Genomic DNA, 12,269 nt, shown 5'->3' with positions numbered 1-12,269 from the left:
CTAACTTTTGCCTCCTAAAATTGTTTATTTTGCCTCAGCCTTGACCCTTAATGATAGCAAAAGAATTACCTGTCTTGAAATGTTTATTAATTTAACAGCAGAGTCAAATTAGGCTCCTTCGCACCCAAGTTAAACTTACTTTACGCAGTGTTTAAAATATTTTAAAAGGTCTCTTGGAGGGAGAAATGTTGATCTAGAACTTGGGATCTCTGGGGGAATAAAACACAGGGTTGCGATTCCGAGCTCAGGCTAAGAATGAGGTTGCACGTTTTTCTGCATCAAAAGGCAGGTCTATTCTACAGAGTGACCTTGGGAAAGTCCAGGGTTTTTTCCCCCCATCCTGGGATGCAGATATACTCCATAAAGGCCAGCTGCACTCATTATAAATATCTTGTAAGATAGGCAAAGTGCTGCCCTGTAACTCCTTTAGCCAGAAAGCCAGGAAAGAGAGGGCTTATGTGACCTTTTGAGAATAAGTTGTTCACTCCAAGAAGCCCTGAGTAATTAAAACAGAGAGTTAGCACTTCTTACAGGGGGGGGATCAATTTACTGTGAATAGCCCAAAGCTTTTTTTCACTTGTTATGGTATTCTTGCTCTGGACAAGGAAGGAGGCAGGAGAGCCAGTGAGGGGAAGTTGAACAAGGAGCAGTAATCTGAGAAGGGAAAACAAAAATAGAGTGGGAAATAAAGGGAGGAGTGAAAGAAGGGCAGGCTTTGGGAGGCCCCGTGGCACTTGTGGACAATGCCTGTGCTCAAAGGCCTCTTAGGGGGCAGGTGGCTATTTCAGTGTGTTCCCGTTATAGAAGTGGATCCTGGTGTTGCCCTGAGGAAGGGCACGGAAGCTGGAACTGACACACCACTCTTTAGGTCATTTTTTTCTTCGTGAATCTACGGTGACTCCCACCCTTGATTTTTCTGTTTAGGATCCTCTGAGGTCCAGCCTCTGCCTTTGTCCTTCCCATGTGAGCTCCAGCTGCCTCTCCAACTCTCTGCTCCAGCCAGGCTGCACTCCTGCCTTCGGGTCCCACACTCATACCTCTGTTTCCCTATTCTATGGTTTTCCCTCTTCCTTTCCTTTGCACATATCTAAACTACCTCCATCCTCTCAGGTCAAGATCTAATTTATTTCATAATGATAACTTACATTGCATTGAACTTTATGCCAAGCACTTAAACATGCACAATTATACCTGAGCCATTGTCTCCTGGACATTTCCTTAATTATTTTGGCTACATTCATCTTTCCTCATGTTTTATCTCTTGGAGCATTTGTTCACTAACCCAACTCTACAGAATCAACCTGTAGGGATGAAAGGCTGTAATAATCTCCATTGTCAATAAACTACCCAGGAAAAATTGGAGTTAGGAGTTAGGGTGACCTAAGCTGGTAGAATTTTGACCAGTGCTGTTTATATTTTTCTATATTGTATAATAAATTTTTTGCCATGATGATATACAACTTTTATAATGAAAATTAGCTATTGTGCCACTGCACTCCAGTGGGCAAAAGAGCAAGACCCCATTTCTTAAAAAAATAAAAAAAATAGAAAGTAAAAAAATAATAAAAATTAGCACACATATTAACCTCCCCAATTGATTCTGATGATGTGGGAACCATCAGGTCCATGTTAGTCATTTGAACAATGATTCAGTCATACGCCTTTTTAAATGTATTCTCCATCCAACAAGATAGAAAAGTATTCAACATTAAGAACTGGCCCTGTGTGTTTTCTGTCTTTCTAGTGCTAGCAATTCCAGGCTCAAAGCAGGAGCTCCATAAATACATGAGTGGGTTTGAATAGACTCTAACAAAAATACAAAAAAAATTAATGAGGACACACATGACAGTACATTTGAAAGAAAAAGAAAATCTTATAATTAATAGGTTAAAGAAGTGTGCTTTTTTTAATCAAAAAAGGTAATGACTAGCTGAGGAGAAAACCAGAAGACATAGATTATAAATACAGCCTAACAGGGTTGGTTTAGGCTGAGTTATCTGCAGGGTTGGTTTAGACACAAGCTTTTCCTTCCAACAAAAGTTGGAATAAGAGGTATTCACATCTCCCTTTTTGGTGGTCTTAAAAACTATTGGTTTTATCTGTGCAGGACAATTTATAGGAGCTCTTCTTGAAGTGGGAGAGGGATGAATTAGATGAGCTTTCATGCTGTTAACTCTTTTCTCCTCTCTTGGAAAAATGTTAAGCCTCAGCACTCAATACCAGGTAGCACCCTCAGTGCATTAGTTCTGGTGAAATAAGAGAGGAAGCATTTCTGTTTCTTGAAAAGTTTTATTTGGTGACTATATACAATCATAAATACACATTCCTCTGAAGACTATAAAAGTCTTCTCCTCTAAACAATTAACTTTTCATTAAAAAAAACTTTCAGCTGCACTTGCAACCTATTTTTTAAATCATTTGTGTAAAGTGTAAATTCAAGTAATATATAGCTACCTCTACACATGTTATTAATATGAATACATATAATGTAGTTGGCTTGGTAAATAGTTTTTAAAACTTTGTAGCCTTTGGATTAAGTTTTACTTGAAAAACAAAACGCTATTCTCACTCACATTTACCGAGGACAGAATCATCTCTTTTAAGCTTTCCCATTGCTTCCCAAAGCTCCCTGCTTTAGGAGAAAACAAGAAACTACTTTGGGTCCATTCAGCACAATCTTCCTCATTCTGCTCAGGACCCAGATAGGTGCCCATGAAATAAAACAAATATAGACATAATTAGAGCAAGGAAATCTCTTCCTGGCCTTGTCACCAGATTCATATGAGATCCTTTCTAGTCTTTTATTCTTTAGTCAGATCAGGTGGTGTTTTGTTTGATGGCAAATCTATGTCAGTATTAACGCTCTTGGTTTCACAATCACACAATTTTAAGAGTACTCATTCATTGAGCAAACATAAAAATTTAAACCTTCTTATGTTGGATTAGTTATATAAGTGTCCATTTCCAACATCCTCAAATGTCTTTAACCCAACTGCATATTTATGGAATAATGGATTATGGTCCTGGGACCAAATATTGTTTAAATTTGATTTGTTGAGAACACTAAATAAAGGGAATCCTCGCCAAGACACAAAGCACTTCATCTCCTCAGGAGGAGATCCCACACCATCCCTCCTAAGCAAGAGCATGGTCGAACTGCCCTTTCTCCAGGCCTTCAAGTCCATCAGCCCAGGTAGAGGTTGGCATGCTTCGATATGGATCCAAAAGAATCCGGAAGCACCGGACAATGAGAATGCCCAAGAAAATAAACAACAAAATCACAAAAACAAATGTCGTTTTCTGCTCCAGGGACATGCTAGAATCTGCTGATACGTTCCCAAGGGGTACTAGGGACGAAGGGATGGGCTGTCCTCCATCCATGGTCCAGGGAAGCCAGAGCACAGGATATCCTGGTTTTCTTTTCTTCCATCATCAATCTGCGGAGGTCATGGTGGCTGCACTCTGGAGAGGCTGAGTTATCTGCAGGGAAAAAGGAAGGGAAAGGAATACCTATAAAATAGCAGCCTTATTTTTTTAGGTTTACAGTCATATTTTTCAGAGAGAAAAAGAAATCTGTAAACCAGCTTTCTTTTTCACCAGAGATGCTCAATTCTGTATAATTATCGGGAAAGATATTTTACTCTTGCATGAAATTACCAGATTGTTCTCAGAAGAGCCACCTGGGGCCAGGGGGGATGGGCAGGGAATACAACTATAATATAGAAGATGAGAAATGTGCACAGTAATATTGACCTCAGGGTGTACTGTCAACTTGACATCTGAACCCAGCCTCCCCTGCCAAGTCTCCTCCTGCTCTGCTCCACTAATATTACTCTCACATTGTTCTTACGATAGCGCCATTGAGGGAGCCTCAGCTATGTGTCAGCACAGTGGCTAAACTTGAAACATGTTAGCCACTTTACTGCAAACTTCACAAAAGCAGGGATCTCTTTAGCCCCAGTGCAAGGAAACTGAGGCTAGAAAAGGTGCTTAAAATAGAAACCTTCTCCAGGAGCATTGGGTTCTGGGCTCTGGGCTCCACTCTACTGCAAAATGGGTGTGGGACCTTGGAGAGGTCACTAAGCTGTAAAAATGCAAGTAGCAATGCCTGCATCTTTCATGGTGCTGTAATAAGGATGAAAAGCTGTGAAAACCCTTTGAAAAGTATACAAAAAAGAAAAACAAACAAAGCCAAGTGTTGCTTCACCTAAGACACAACTAAGGGAGCTATGCTGCTTCTCCTTTCCTTTCTATTGCCTGAGCCAAGGGAGAACGGAGGTATCTCAGTCTCCCAAACTATCAAGTTACTGCTGCTTTTTCTTTTTTCCTCAGAAAACAAAGACCAGGTTCAATACTTGACCCTGGGAAGCACCTAGAGAATTAAGCCAAGAGAAAGGAATTGATTGATGCATATTTTCAAAAGGACAGTTTTCCTTAGAGTGGCTTCCTACCATTTAAGACTATTCAGTAGAGAGGAAGAGAAGGAAAAGGACAAGCTAACACTATTTTAATTTTACTGGTGGAAAAACTTAGATATGTAGATATTACTGTATAAATATACAAGTGTATATTACCATATAAATATACAAGTATATACATGACAAGTATACACAGAGGTCATTAAAAGCTTCAGATACTGAACGAAATCTACTTAAATCACATCGTAAATAAAAGTATATACATTAGACACTACTACTATATAGAAAATTAAATGATATTTATTATGAATTTATTTATAATAAAAATTACATAGCACAGTAATTAGCTATGGAAATTAACACGGACACAAAATAAATTTTGCTCAATGAAAATAACCAAATAAAAATAGAATATGTGACCTAAAGCATCAATACAATGTTCCTTCAGTTAACTTATAATCATTGCCTTCAAGTACAGCATTAGTAATCATAGCATAACAGTTTGCATTATATCGACACTTCAAAGTTTGTAAAATTACAGTTTAAGAAACAACTTATAAGGGGGATCCCAGCCAGGATCTGGGAGGAAGGAGTTACCAGTCGGGTAATGCATCATTTTTGCAGCTCTATCACTTTGAATTTTTTTAAAGGCTATAACAGTTGCAAAACTCATTTATAATTCATGTTTGTTTGGAAGTAAGATTGGGATAAAAATTTGACTGCATTTTTAAAAAATATGCTCTTTAGGAATTTAGAGGATATTAATGCACTGGGTTTTGTTTTGGTTTGCTTGTTTCTAAGCACCCTTTTAGCCTTGGGTATTAATTCCTTGTGGGCCAGGAAGGGAGGGGCAGGAAGGGAGGCCAGAGCCTCCAATGCAGGTCTCCTCAGCACATCAGACCAGGGCCACCTGTGTCCACCAAAAATATTCAAACTATACTTAATCATACGAAATATAAAATTCTCCAAGGGCTGGGCCAAAGGAAAGCCCGCTGATGACAGAGGAGCAGATGCTGAGGCCATCCCTGACATACTCCTTGCTTTTTCATATCCTACTGAGGATCCTCTCACTTTGATTCCTGCTCTCCTTGCAGGATTATCCGAATCTCATTCTATGGCCTTTTTCCATCCAGCCCAAATGAGGCCAGAGTCCTGTTCTTTGTCCATTCTCAACAAAGCTGAGACAGGTATGCATTTTCAGAAAGTATTTTTTTTATTTTGAGACGGGGTTTCGCTCTTGTTGCCCAAGGTGGAGTGCAATGGTGCGATCTCAGCTCACCGCAACCTCCGCCTCCCAGGTTCAAGTGATTCTCCTGCCTCAGCCTCCCTAGTAGCTGGGATTACAGGCATGCACCACCACGCCCAGCTAATTTTGTACTTTTAGTAGAGACGGGGTTTCTCCATGTTGGTCAGGCTGGTCTTGAACTCCTGACCTCAGGTGATCCACCTACCTCAGCCTCCCAAAGTACTGCGATTACAGGCATGAGCCACCACGCCTGGCCATTTTCAGAAAGTTCTTTAGGAAAACACCACATAATCCAAAAAGGAAATATAAGAAGAGAAAAGACCATTAACTGTATAACTGACGTAAGGATTTCTGGATCTGTGAAATCCAAAAATTCAGGTAAGAACTAGATAGAGAACCTTTTGAGTCCTTGAGAATGACCTCCTCAGCACAAGCAGGCTGACTAGGACGGTGATACCTTGCTCAGTCCCTCCCTTCCCACCGGGGATCTCCACTTGATGAGCAACATTGTGACCCCAGGAGTAGTCTTCCCCAGCCTTCTCTTCCATACAGGGCAAATGCCAAATCCTTCTCTCCTGGATCAACTCTCATACTTTCTAGGCTTCACCCACAACTCAGGATTTACAGCGAGCAAACCATTCATTTGGGGGCTGCAGTGGTAGGCAACCATTCCAGAAATTCCAGCAAATAACTTACTCATCCTGATTCAGATTATCGGCCATATCTGCCTCTTCAGTCACCCTAGGAATGACTCTGGGACTCAGATTCTGCACAAGGATGCCAAGTATTAGAATGATTTTTAAAATCAGTTTTAATTTGAAGTTTTACCATCCTCTACTGATTAAAAGGCAAGGTATAAAGGAAAGGTTAACCCTCTTTGCATTGAGAAGCCTCCTAAAATATAACTATGTGTATTCTCCAATGTCTTCATTACCAAACCTTTCCTGATATACCAAATTATGAGCAAATAGAGGTGAAAGAATTTTTAAAACTCTGTAGCACATTGGGAGTTGTAAACCTCTCCTCCCCCAGCACACTGTGGTGCCCAAGTTCCTATAAAAATAACTGCTTTTGGTCAAAGTGTCAACGTCTCCTATTAAATTGCAATATTTTACCTAGGAAAGTGACACATTAATGTGCTAGCAGGAATTTGTGAGGACCGTTCCCGCCTGAAGGAGGGGAACGTGTGGTAAGTAGAAAGGCGATTGAAGGAAGACCTTGCTGGGAATGAGGGACTCCTGGACAGGACAGGAAGACAGGCATGGTGGTGTGAACAGGGGGCCCACTGGAGAGCCCTAGGGGAGGGATGAGGGATGGTGGGTAGAGACAATCAGGAGGTAGTGGCTAAAGGGATAAAGAGATCCAGAAACCAATACTGACTGATTCACAGTTTTGCCCAGGACTGATTGAAATCCCTGGAAGAGTCTGCTTGATTTTAAACCTGCAATCAGCTAATCAATAATTTACCGATTTAGAAAGCTCCAACAGCATGTATAAGTTGAAGGAAGCATCAGCTATTATAAGGTGGAGAAAAAGAAATAAATGTAATCATTTTGCTACCACAATACAAAAATATCTCAAGACATGTAAATTTTTAAATGTCTGTCTCGCAGTAAAATGTCCCTTTTTGGTAAAAATGATTCTTAGAAAATCTGCAAGTTTGCTTTTAACTGAATAATGACATCTTTCTTTTAGATGACCAGGGAAATCTGTGCAAGTCTATTATTTCAAAGGATTTTGATACCACCATCAGAAGCCTTCATAATAACACATGGCAGCTATTTTAAGTATAAAGAAGGACCACAGTTACTCACAGCCATATTTTAATCCTGATAGGCTTTCCTCATCACGCAGTACATCTGTGTCTTCCCTTTGTCAGGTCCATTTGTGGGTGCTCAGGAAATAGAGTCTAATTTTAATACTGAAAAATTAAAGAAAACCTTAAAAGATACCCTTTTCAAAAGTCATATAATACATTCCCTTGCTCGAGTCAAGCTCCCTTGTGATACTGACAAAAACAGAAGACACCCATAATTACTTATGAAGCCCGGCAGGCGTAGTCATTGCAGCCAGGGTCATTCACACTCTTAGCCACTTGCTTTAGTTTTAGTAATTTTCAAAGTGGCGTTCCTCATCCCTTGCCCATGCTTCCTACACACTGCATCTCGATTCATCTTTTTAAGCCCAGATCTCACCACTCTTCCCCTCAGAAAACCTTTGCACCCCAGTGTCCACAGCCCATTAACCCCCTTGTGGGCCTGATGCCCAGATGTTTTCTGGACCACAGATTAGGACCTATGCTGACAACGGAATTTTTAAGATCTGAGTTTTATTTTTATAAGTTTAGAAAGGAGTCAACACCAAATCACATTTAGTTCTCAGTAAAATGGCCAATGTGTTGATCAGAATAAACTTCCATGTAACTGAGTCTGTGGACACCTGTGGAGAATGTCCTCATTTTGTCTGTTTTTCAGCTTGATCCAATACCTGCTGTGCTCTAACACCTCCAGGTTTCCTACCTCATAATACTTGCCTCCTCTCCTTCTTTCCGTCTGTGGAGAGGTGAGGAGGCAAGCACTATGAGGCAAGCATCTTTCCTCTCCTTCTTTCCATCTCTCCCTCCCTTAGGGTTCACACCAAATACCCACTTCTCGGTGGGGCCTTCTTTGTTTCCCTTCACCAAGGATGGGGTGTTTTTTACTCCATCTCCAGAGACATCACCTGTACTCGGTGCCAGCACTGATTACAGTGCAAGTCTTGACAGTGTTTATCTCCTCCTTATTATACAATAAGCTCCTTGAGGAATTATTTGCTGTTCTGGGATCATTTCCTTTTTAAATATAAGTTAAATCAAATTTTCAACCCCTTACAGTCCAGGGAACTGAATTCAAAATCCGAGGTGCCAGCTAACTGATGCAGAGAGGAAAAACAAAAGCACAAGTCATCAAGCCGGACTGAGGTGCTGGACCATCACATTTGAAGTAAGTCTTGTTTGAAAGAATGACAGCTAGTTCAAGTCACAATGACACTTTAAAACCCACAGATCTTGTAATTTGAAGAGCCATAAGTTATTTGGCTCATTAAATTTTCCTTGGCCTCCGTGTTGATGGGTGGAATCTGAAATATAAAAATCAGCCAGAAATCGAAAGTTACCCTTTTATTTAAGAGGTCAATTCTTTCTTACCTAATCTACTTTTTGGTGGGGAAGGGCAGCCATTTAAAATATCCTGAATCCAAATGTCTTACACAAAAACTATTAATGTCAACATGTACCCTTCTCAGGCTTGGATCCCTTGGACATTTTATTTCATTAGCATCTCATTATACAATTTCACAGTAAGGAAAAAATACTTTCTCTGAAGAAAATGTATCTTAAAGCAATGACATGTTTCTTTTCTTTTTTTTTTTTTAAGTGACAGCGACAGAATTACTTAAGTGCATTGGACACCTTGTTCTGTGGAGCCACACACAGGGACTTGATTCTACGGGTCGTCAACTCAAGAGCCCACCCTTTTGCAATAGGGTGCAATGATCTTATTAATAGTTGCAGTACCTATGTAGTCCTTCCTGGCACATAGTGGGGGTTTGATAAGTAGGTGGGGATGAATGAGTGTTTTCTTTTTACACCATTTTTGTGCAAAATGTTATTTATTTTTAATTTCTATTATGTGATCAAGCACACTAAGGTATGAAAATTATAAATAAACTGCCCAGAATTATAAAAATCTGTTACCAAAAAGGTAGCACCACCCCCTACCACCCCACCGCCAAATGATGGTAGATCCCAAGTTTTTCACTGGCATGTTGGAATGAATTGAAGGTGTCATCCCTCAGGTGTTAATGGCCTGTAGGGCGCAGTGAAGCAATGCTGTCTGTATTTTAAATATTCCTAAACCACATAATTGCAGTACCTAATTTTTAAAACTTCTGGATCAGAAACCTAGTTACGTGACTTGACGTGGTTTCAAAAGTAGGTGTCAAAATAGCCCATCCATTGAGCAAGGACACTCTTGGGCTTGTCCAGTTTCCATTCACATGTGATAGACAGGACACTTTATCCTGCAAAGGTATACTATGAACCTTATTTATATTTATCTGGCAGACTAGCGAGACCAATCTTTAGACTTTAACAGGAACGGAATTGTCTAGCTAGGCAGGACTGAATTTGCGGTGACCGACAGAGACAAACTTACTCAAAATGCTGCATTATTCTGCAACAGTTCTGAAGTTAACTGTGGAAATGTTAACATGGCTTTGAATGATTCAAGTAATACACATCCTGATACTGAGCCTAAATAGAATCCCTCTCTACTTTTAGCACTAAAGGAAGCCTGGGCTGCATTCCTGTTTGTATAACTGTAGTCTCTCAAAGTACATTTCATTCTCCAACCCACTCACCCACCCTAGATGTGTAAATCTCCCAAATGATCCTATTATCCATCCCCACCACAATTGTGAGTCATCTGTATAAGCCACCTCGTTATCTAAGCAACAGAATCACCACATAAGCAAATATTATTCCCCTACAAATCTTTTAGAAATTCTGTGTATTATTCTAGTGAACAGTAACTTGCATTCAGGATATACACACAAAGATACAAAATATTTCATATAAATTCAAAGAATTCATGGCCCTCTTGCTTACCAGCAAAGAACTTCAGGTAAAGATTTCCTGGCTCTTTCTAGGTGTTTCGTAGATTTTAAATCCTCCCACTCCCCTTGTTTTTGGCTCATATACACGGCAACATCTATATATTTTTTTCCAAGTACAGCCCTCCTGTTCCAATACAATAGCCCTGATGCTTCAAAATTCAAAGGGGGGCTAAGGGTAAATATTATTTTATACTCTCAAAACATAGACTCAAGTCTACTAGAAAGCCTACGAACAATGATTTCATAAACATGAGGATGTCTTCAGCTACAGATGTCAACAGGCAGTTTCAGAACTGTTGCCAGCCCCCACTGCTGCACTGGGAAGTCTGTTCTCTGCTTGTTTCTGCAAAGTCAGCCTGCAGACACGTCTGCTTGGGCTGGGAGTGGACCCTGTTATTCTCAACTCACTGTTGCTTTTAAGCTCTGGGTCAGCAGGAGACCTTTGTCTTCAGCCTCAGCCCCAATCTCAGCTTTACTTCTTCCCCATCTTCATCTTCCTCCTAATATCTGCTTGAGGAATTTTTAAGGGACTGCAGGGCAAGGCTACTGCCTAGCTGAGAACATCAGAAAACACTATGAGGGTGCCTAGTCAGGAATCGGTGGTATCAGAAGGCACCCTTAATGAACTGGAACTTTTAACTTCAAATAATAAGCCCTACTGTTCCACCTGGTTTTCTTTGTCTTTCTTTGTGTGTTTCATAGTGAAAACGGCTACTTGCTGATATCTCAAAAGGATAGTGCTGCACACAGCTTATCAGCCAGGGACAGTCAACGCTGTCAATATGAGTGGTTGAGTTGTGATCCTTTGTAAACAAATCAGAACATCCTTGTTACATTTTGGAAGGTTGGACGTTTTAGGTGACTGAAAAAAAAAATACGATAATGGGCAAACAGCTTTCAGAAATAAATTACTGCAGCTTAGGAAAGAAAAAAAGCCTGTTTTACTACTTCTTCATCCAGTATCAATAACATTATAAACTTAACCATGCTTTAAAAATAAAGGCATCATTACATTTTACCCCCTCGCTTCTTAACTTTATCTAGCAATTGTTTAATTAGACATCTAACAGCTAGATCTAAATTCAGAACTATGATCTGAAAGGCATGTATGCGATGATTGCTCATGCATCAATTGTAAAGTTAGAGAAAAGCATTTAATTAGCCCGTCAAAGATACAGGTTGGGTCAAGTACCTGGCTCTGGCTGAACAAACACTTGATCCATTTCCTGGTGGAACAGTTACAGGTAGTTACAAGCCTCTTTAGTTTCCATTCTTCCCGACCACGCTGTGTGAAAGCAGTAGACAGTGGTAGCTGCAAGGCAGCTGATGGCACACCCCAGGTCTAAAGCTGTTGTTTCAGGCTTAGAAACTTCCCTTTAAAACCCCGAGTTAAAGGAGCACCGTCTTTCTGTGTGAGGCATCATTAACGGCCAATACTGCTGCTTCTTTGAGGTGAGCCATGATTTCAGTTCTGCCTCAGCAACTCTTCAGAGGATTCTGCTTCAGCGAGTAGAGGCAGTATCCTAGCAGTGTGTCTGAAATCATCTTCAAGAAAGCATTAACATTCAAAAGGAGTACGGGGTTGGGGGGTGGGGAAACATCACAGGGCATTCCTATACCTTTTCAAAATCAAAGCTATAAATCTACCAGTGCTCTGTCCTCTTTATTGATTGTTGACACCATTCCTCTTTGGGAGTGTCAATTAGCACCTCGCAGCAACTCTTCATATTGATTATTGTTGATGACCTTCAGGCCAACTCAATTAACAGGAAGACTTCTGGGGAAGGGCATCAACTTAGGATTTGGGAGAGGAAGAAAAGGCTCATTTTCCTAAAGAAAACTAAAGTGACCTTTCCAAAAAGCAGCATTTATGGGAAGGAAAGAACCATTTAAAAATATCAAAATCATAGTTTCACCACCTGTCACCTGCTTGTAAATTAGCTGGGCAGTAG

At 40.3% G+C, this 12,269-nt stretch overlaps 1 protein-coding gene across 1 annotated transcript; it reads right to left on the bottom strand.

Annotated features, from left to right (window-relative positions):
- Positions 1-2,273: 2,273 nt before the first annotated feature.
- On the bottom strand, positions 2,274-11,856 carry CTXN3 (cortexin 3). The gene is made up of 3 exons (XM_004042435.4): positions 11,510-11,856; positions 7,479-7,585; positions 2,274-3,480 (listed from the first exon to the last, which is right to left on the bottom strand). The coding sequence occupies exon 3, from the start codon at positions 3,379-3,381 to the stop codon at positions 3,136-3,138; it is 246 nt and encodes an 81-aa protein (XP_004042483.1). The 5' UTR covers positions 3,382-3,480; positions 7,479-7,585; positions 11,510-11,856; the 3' UTR covers positions 2,274-3,135.
- Positions 11,857-12,269: the final 413 nt, after the last annotated feature.

Source organism: Gorilla gorilla, chromosome 4 (assembly GCF_029281585.2).
Source record: "Gorilla gorilla gorilla isolate KB3781 chromosome 4, NHGRI_mGorGor1-v2.1_pri, whole genome shotgun sequence".
NCBI classification, from domain to species: domain Eukaryota; kingdom Metazoa; phylum Chordata; class Mammalia; order Primates; family Hominidae; genus Gorilla; species Gorilla gorilla.
The sequence above is the reverse complement of the archived record's forward strand: the minus strand, read 5'-3'. Positions and strand labels throughout refer to the sequence as shown.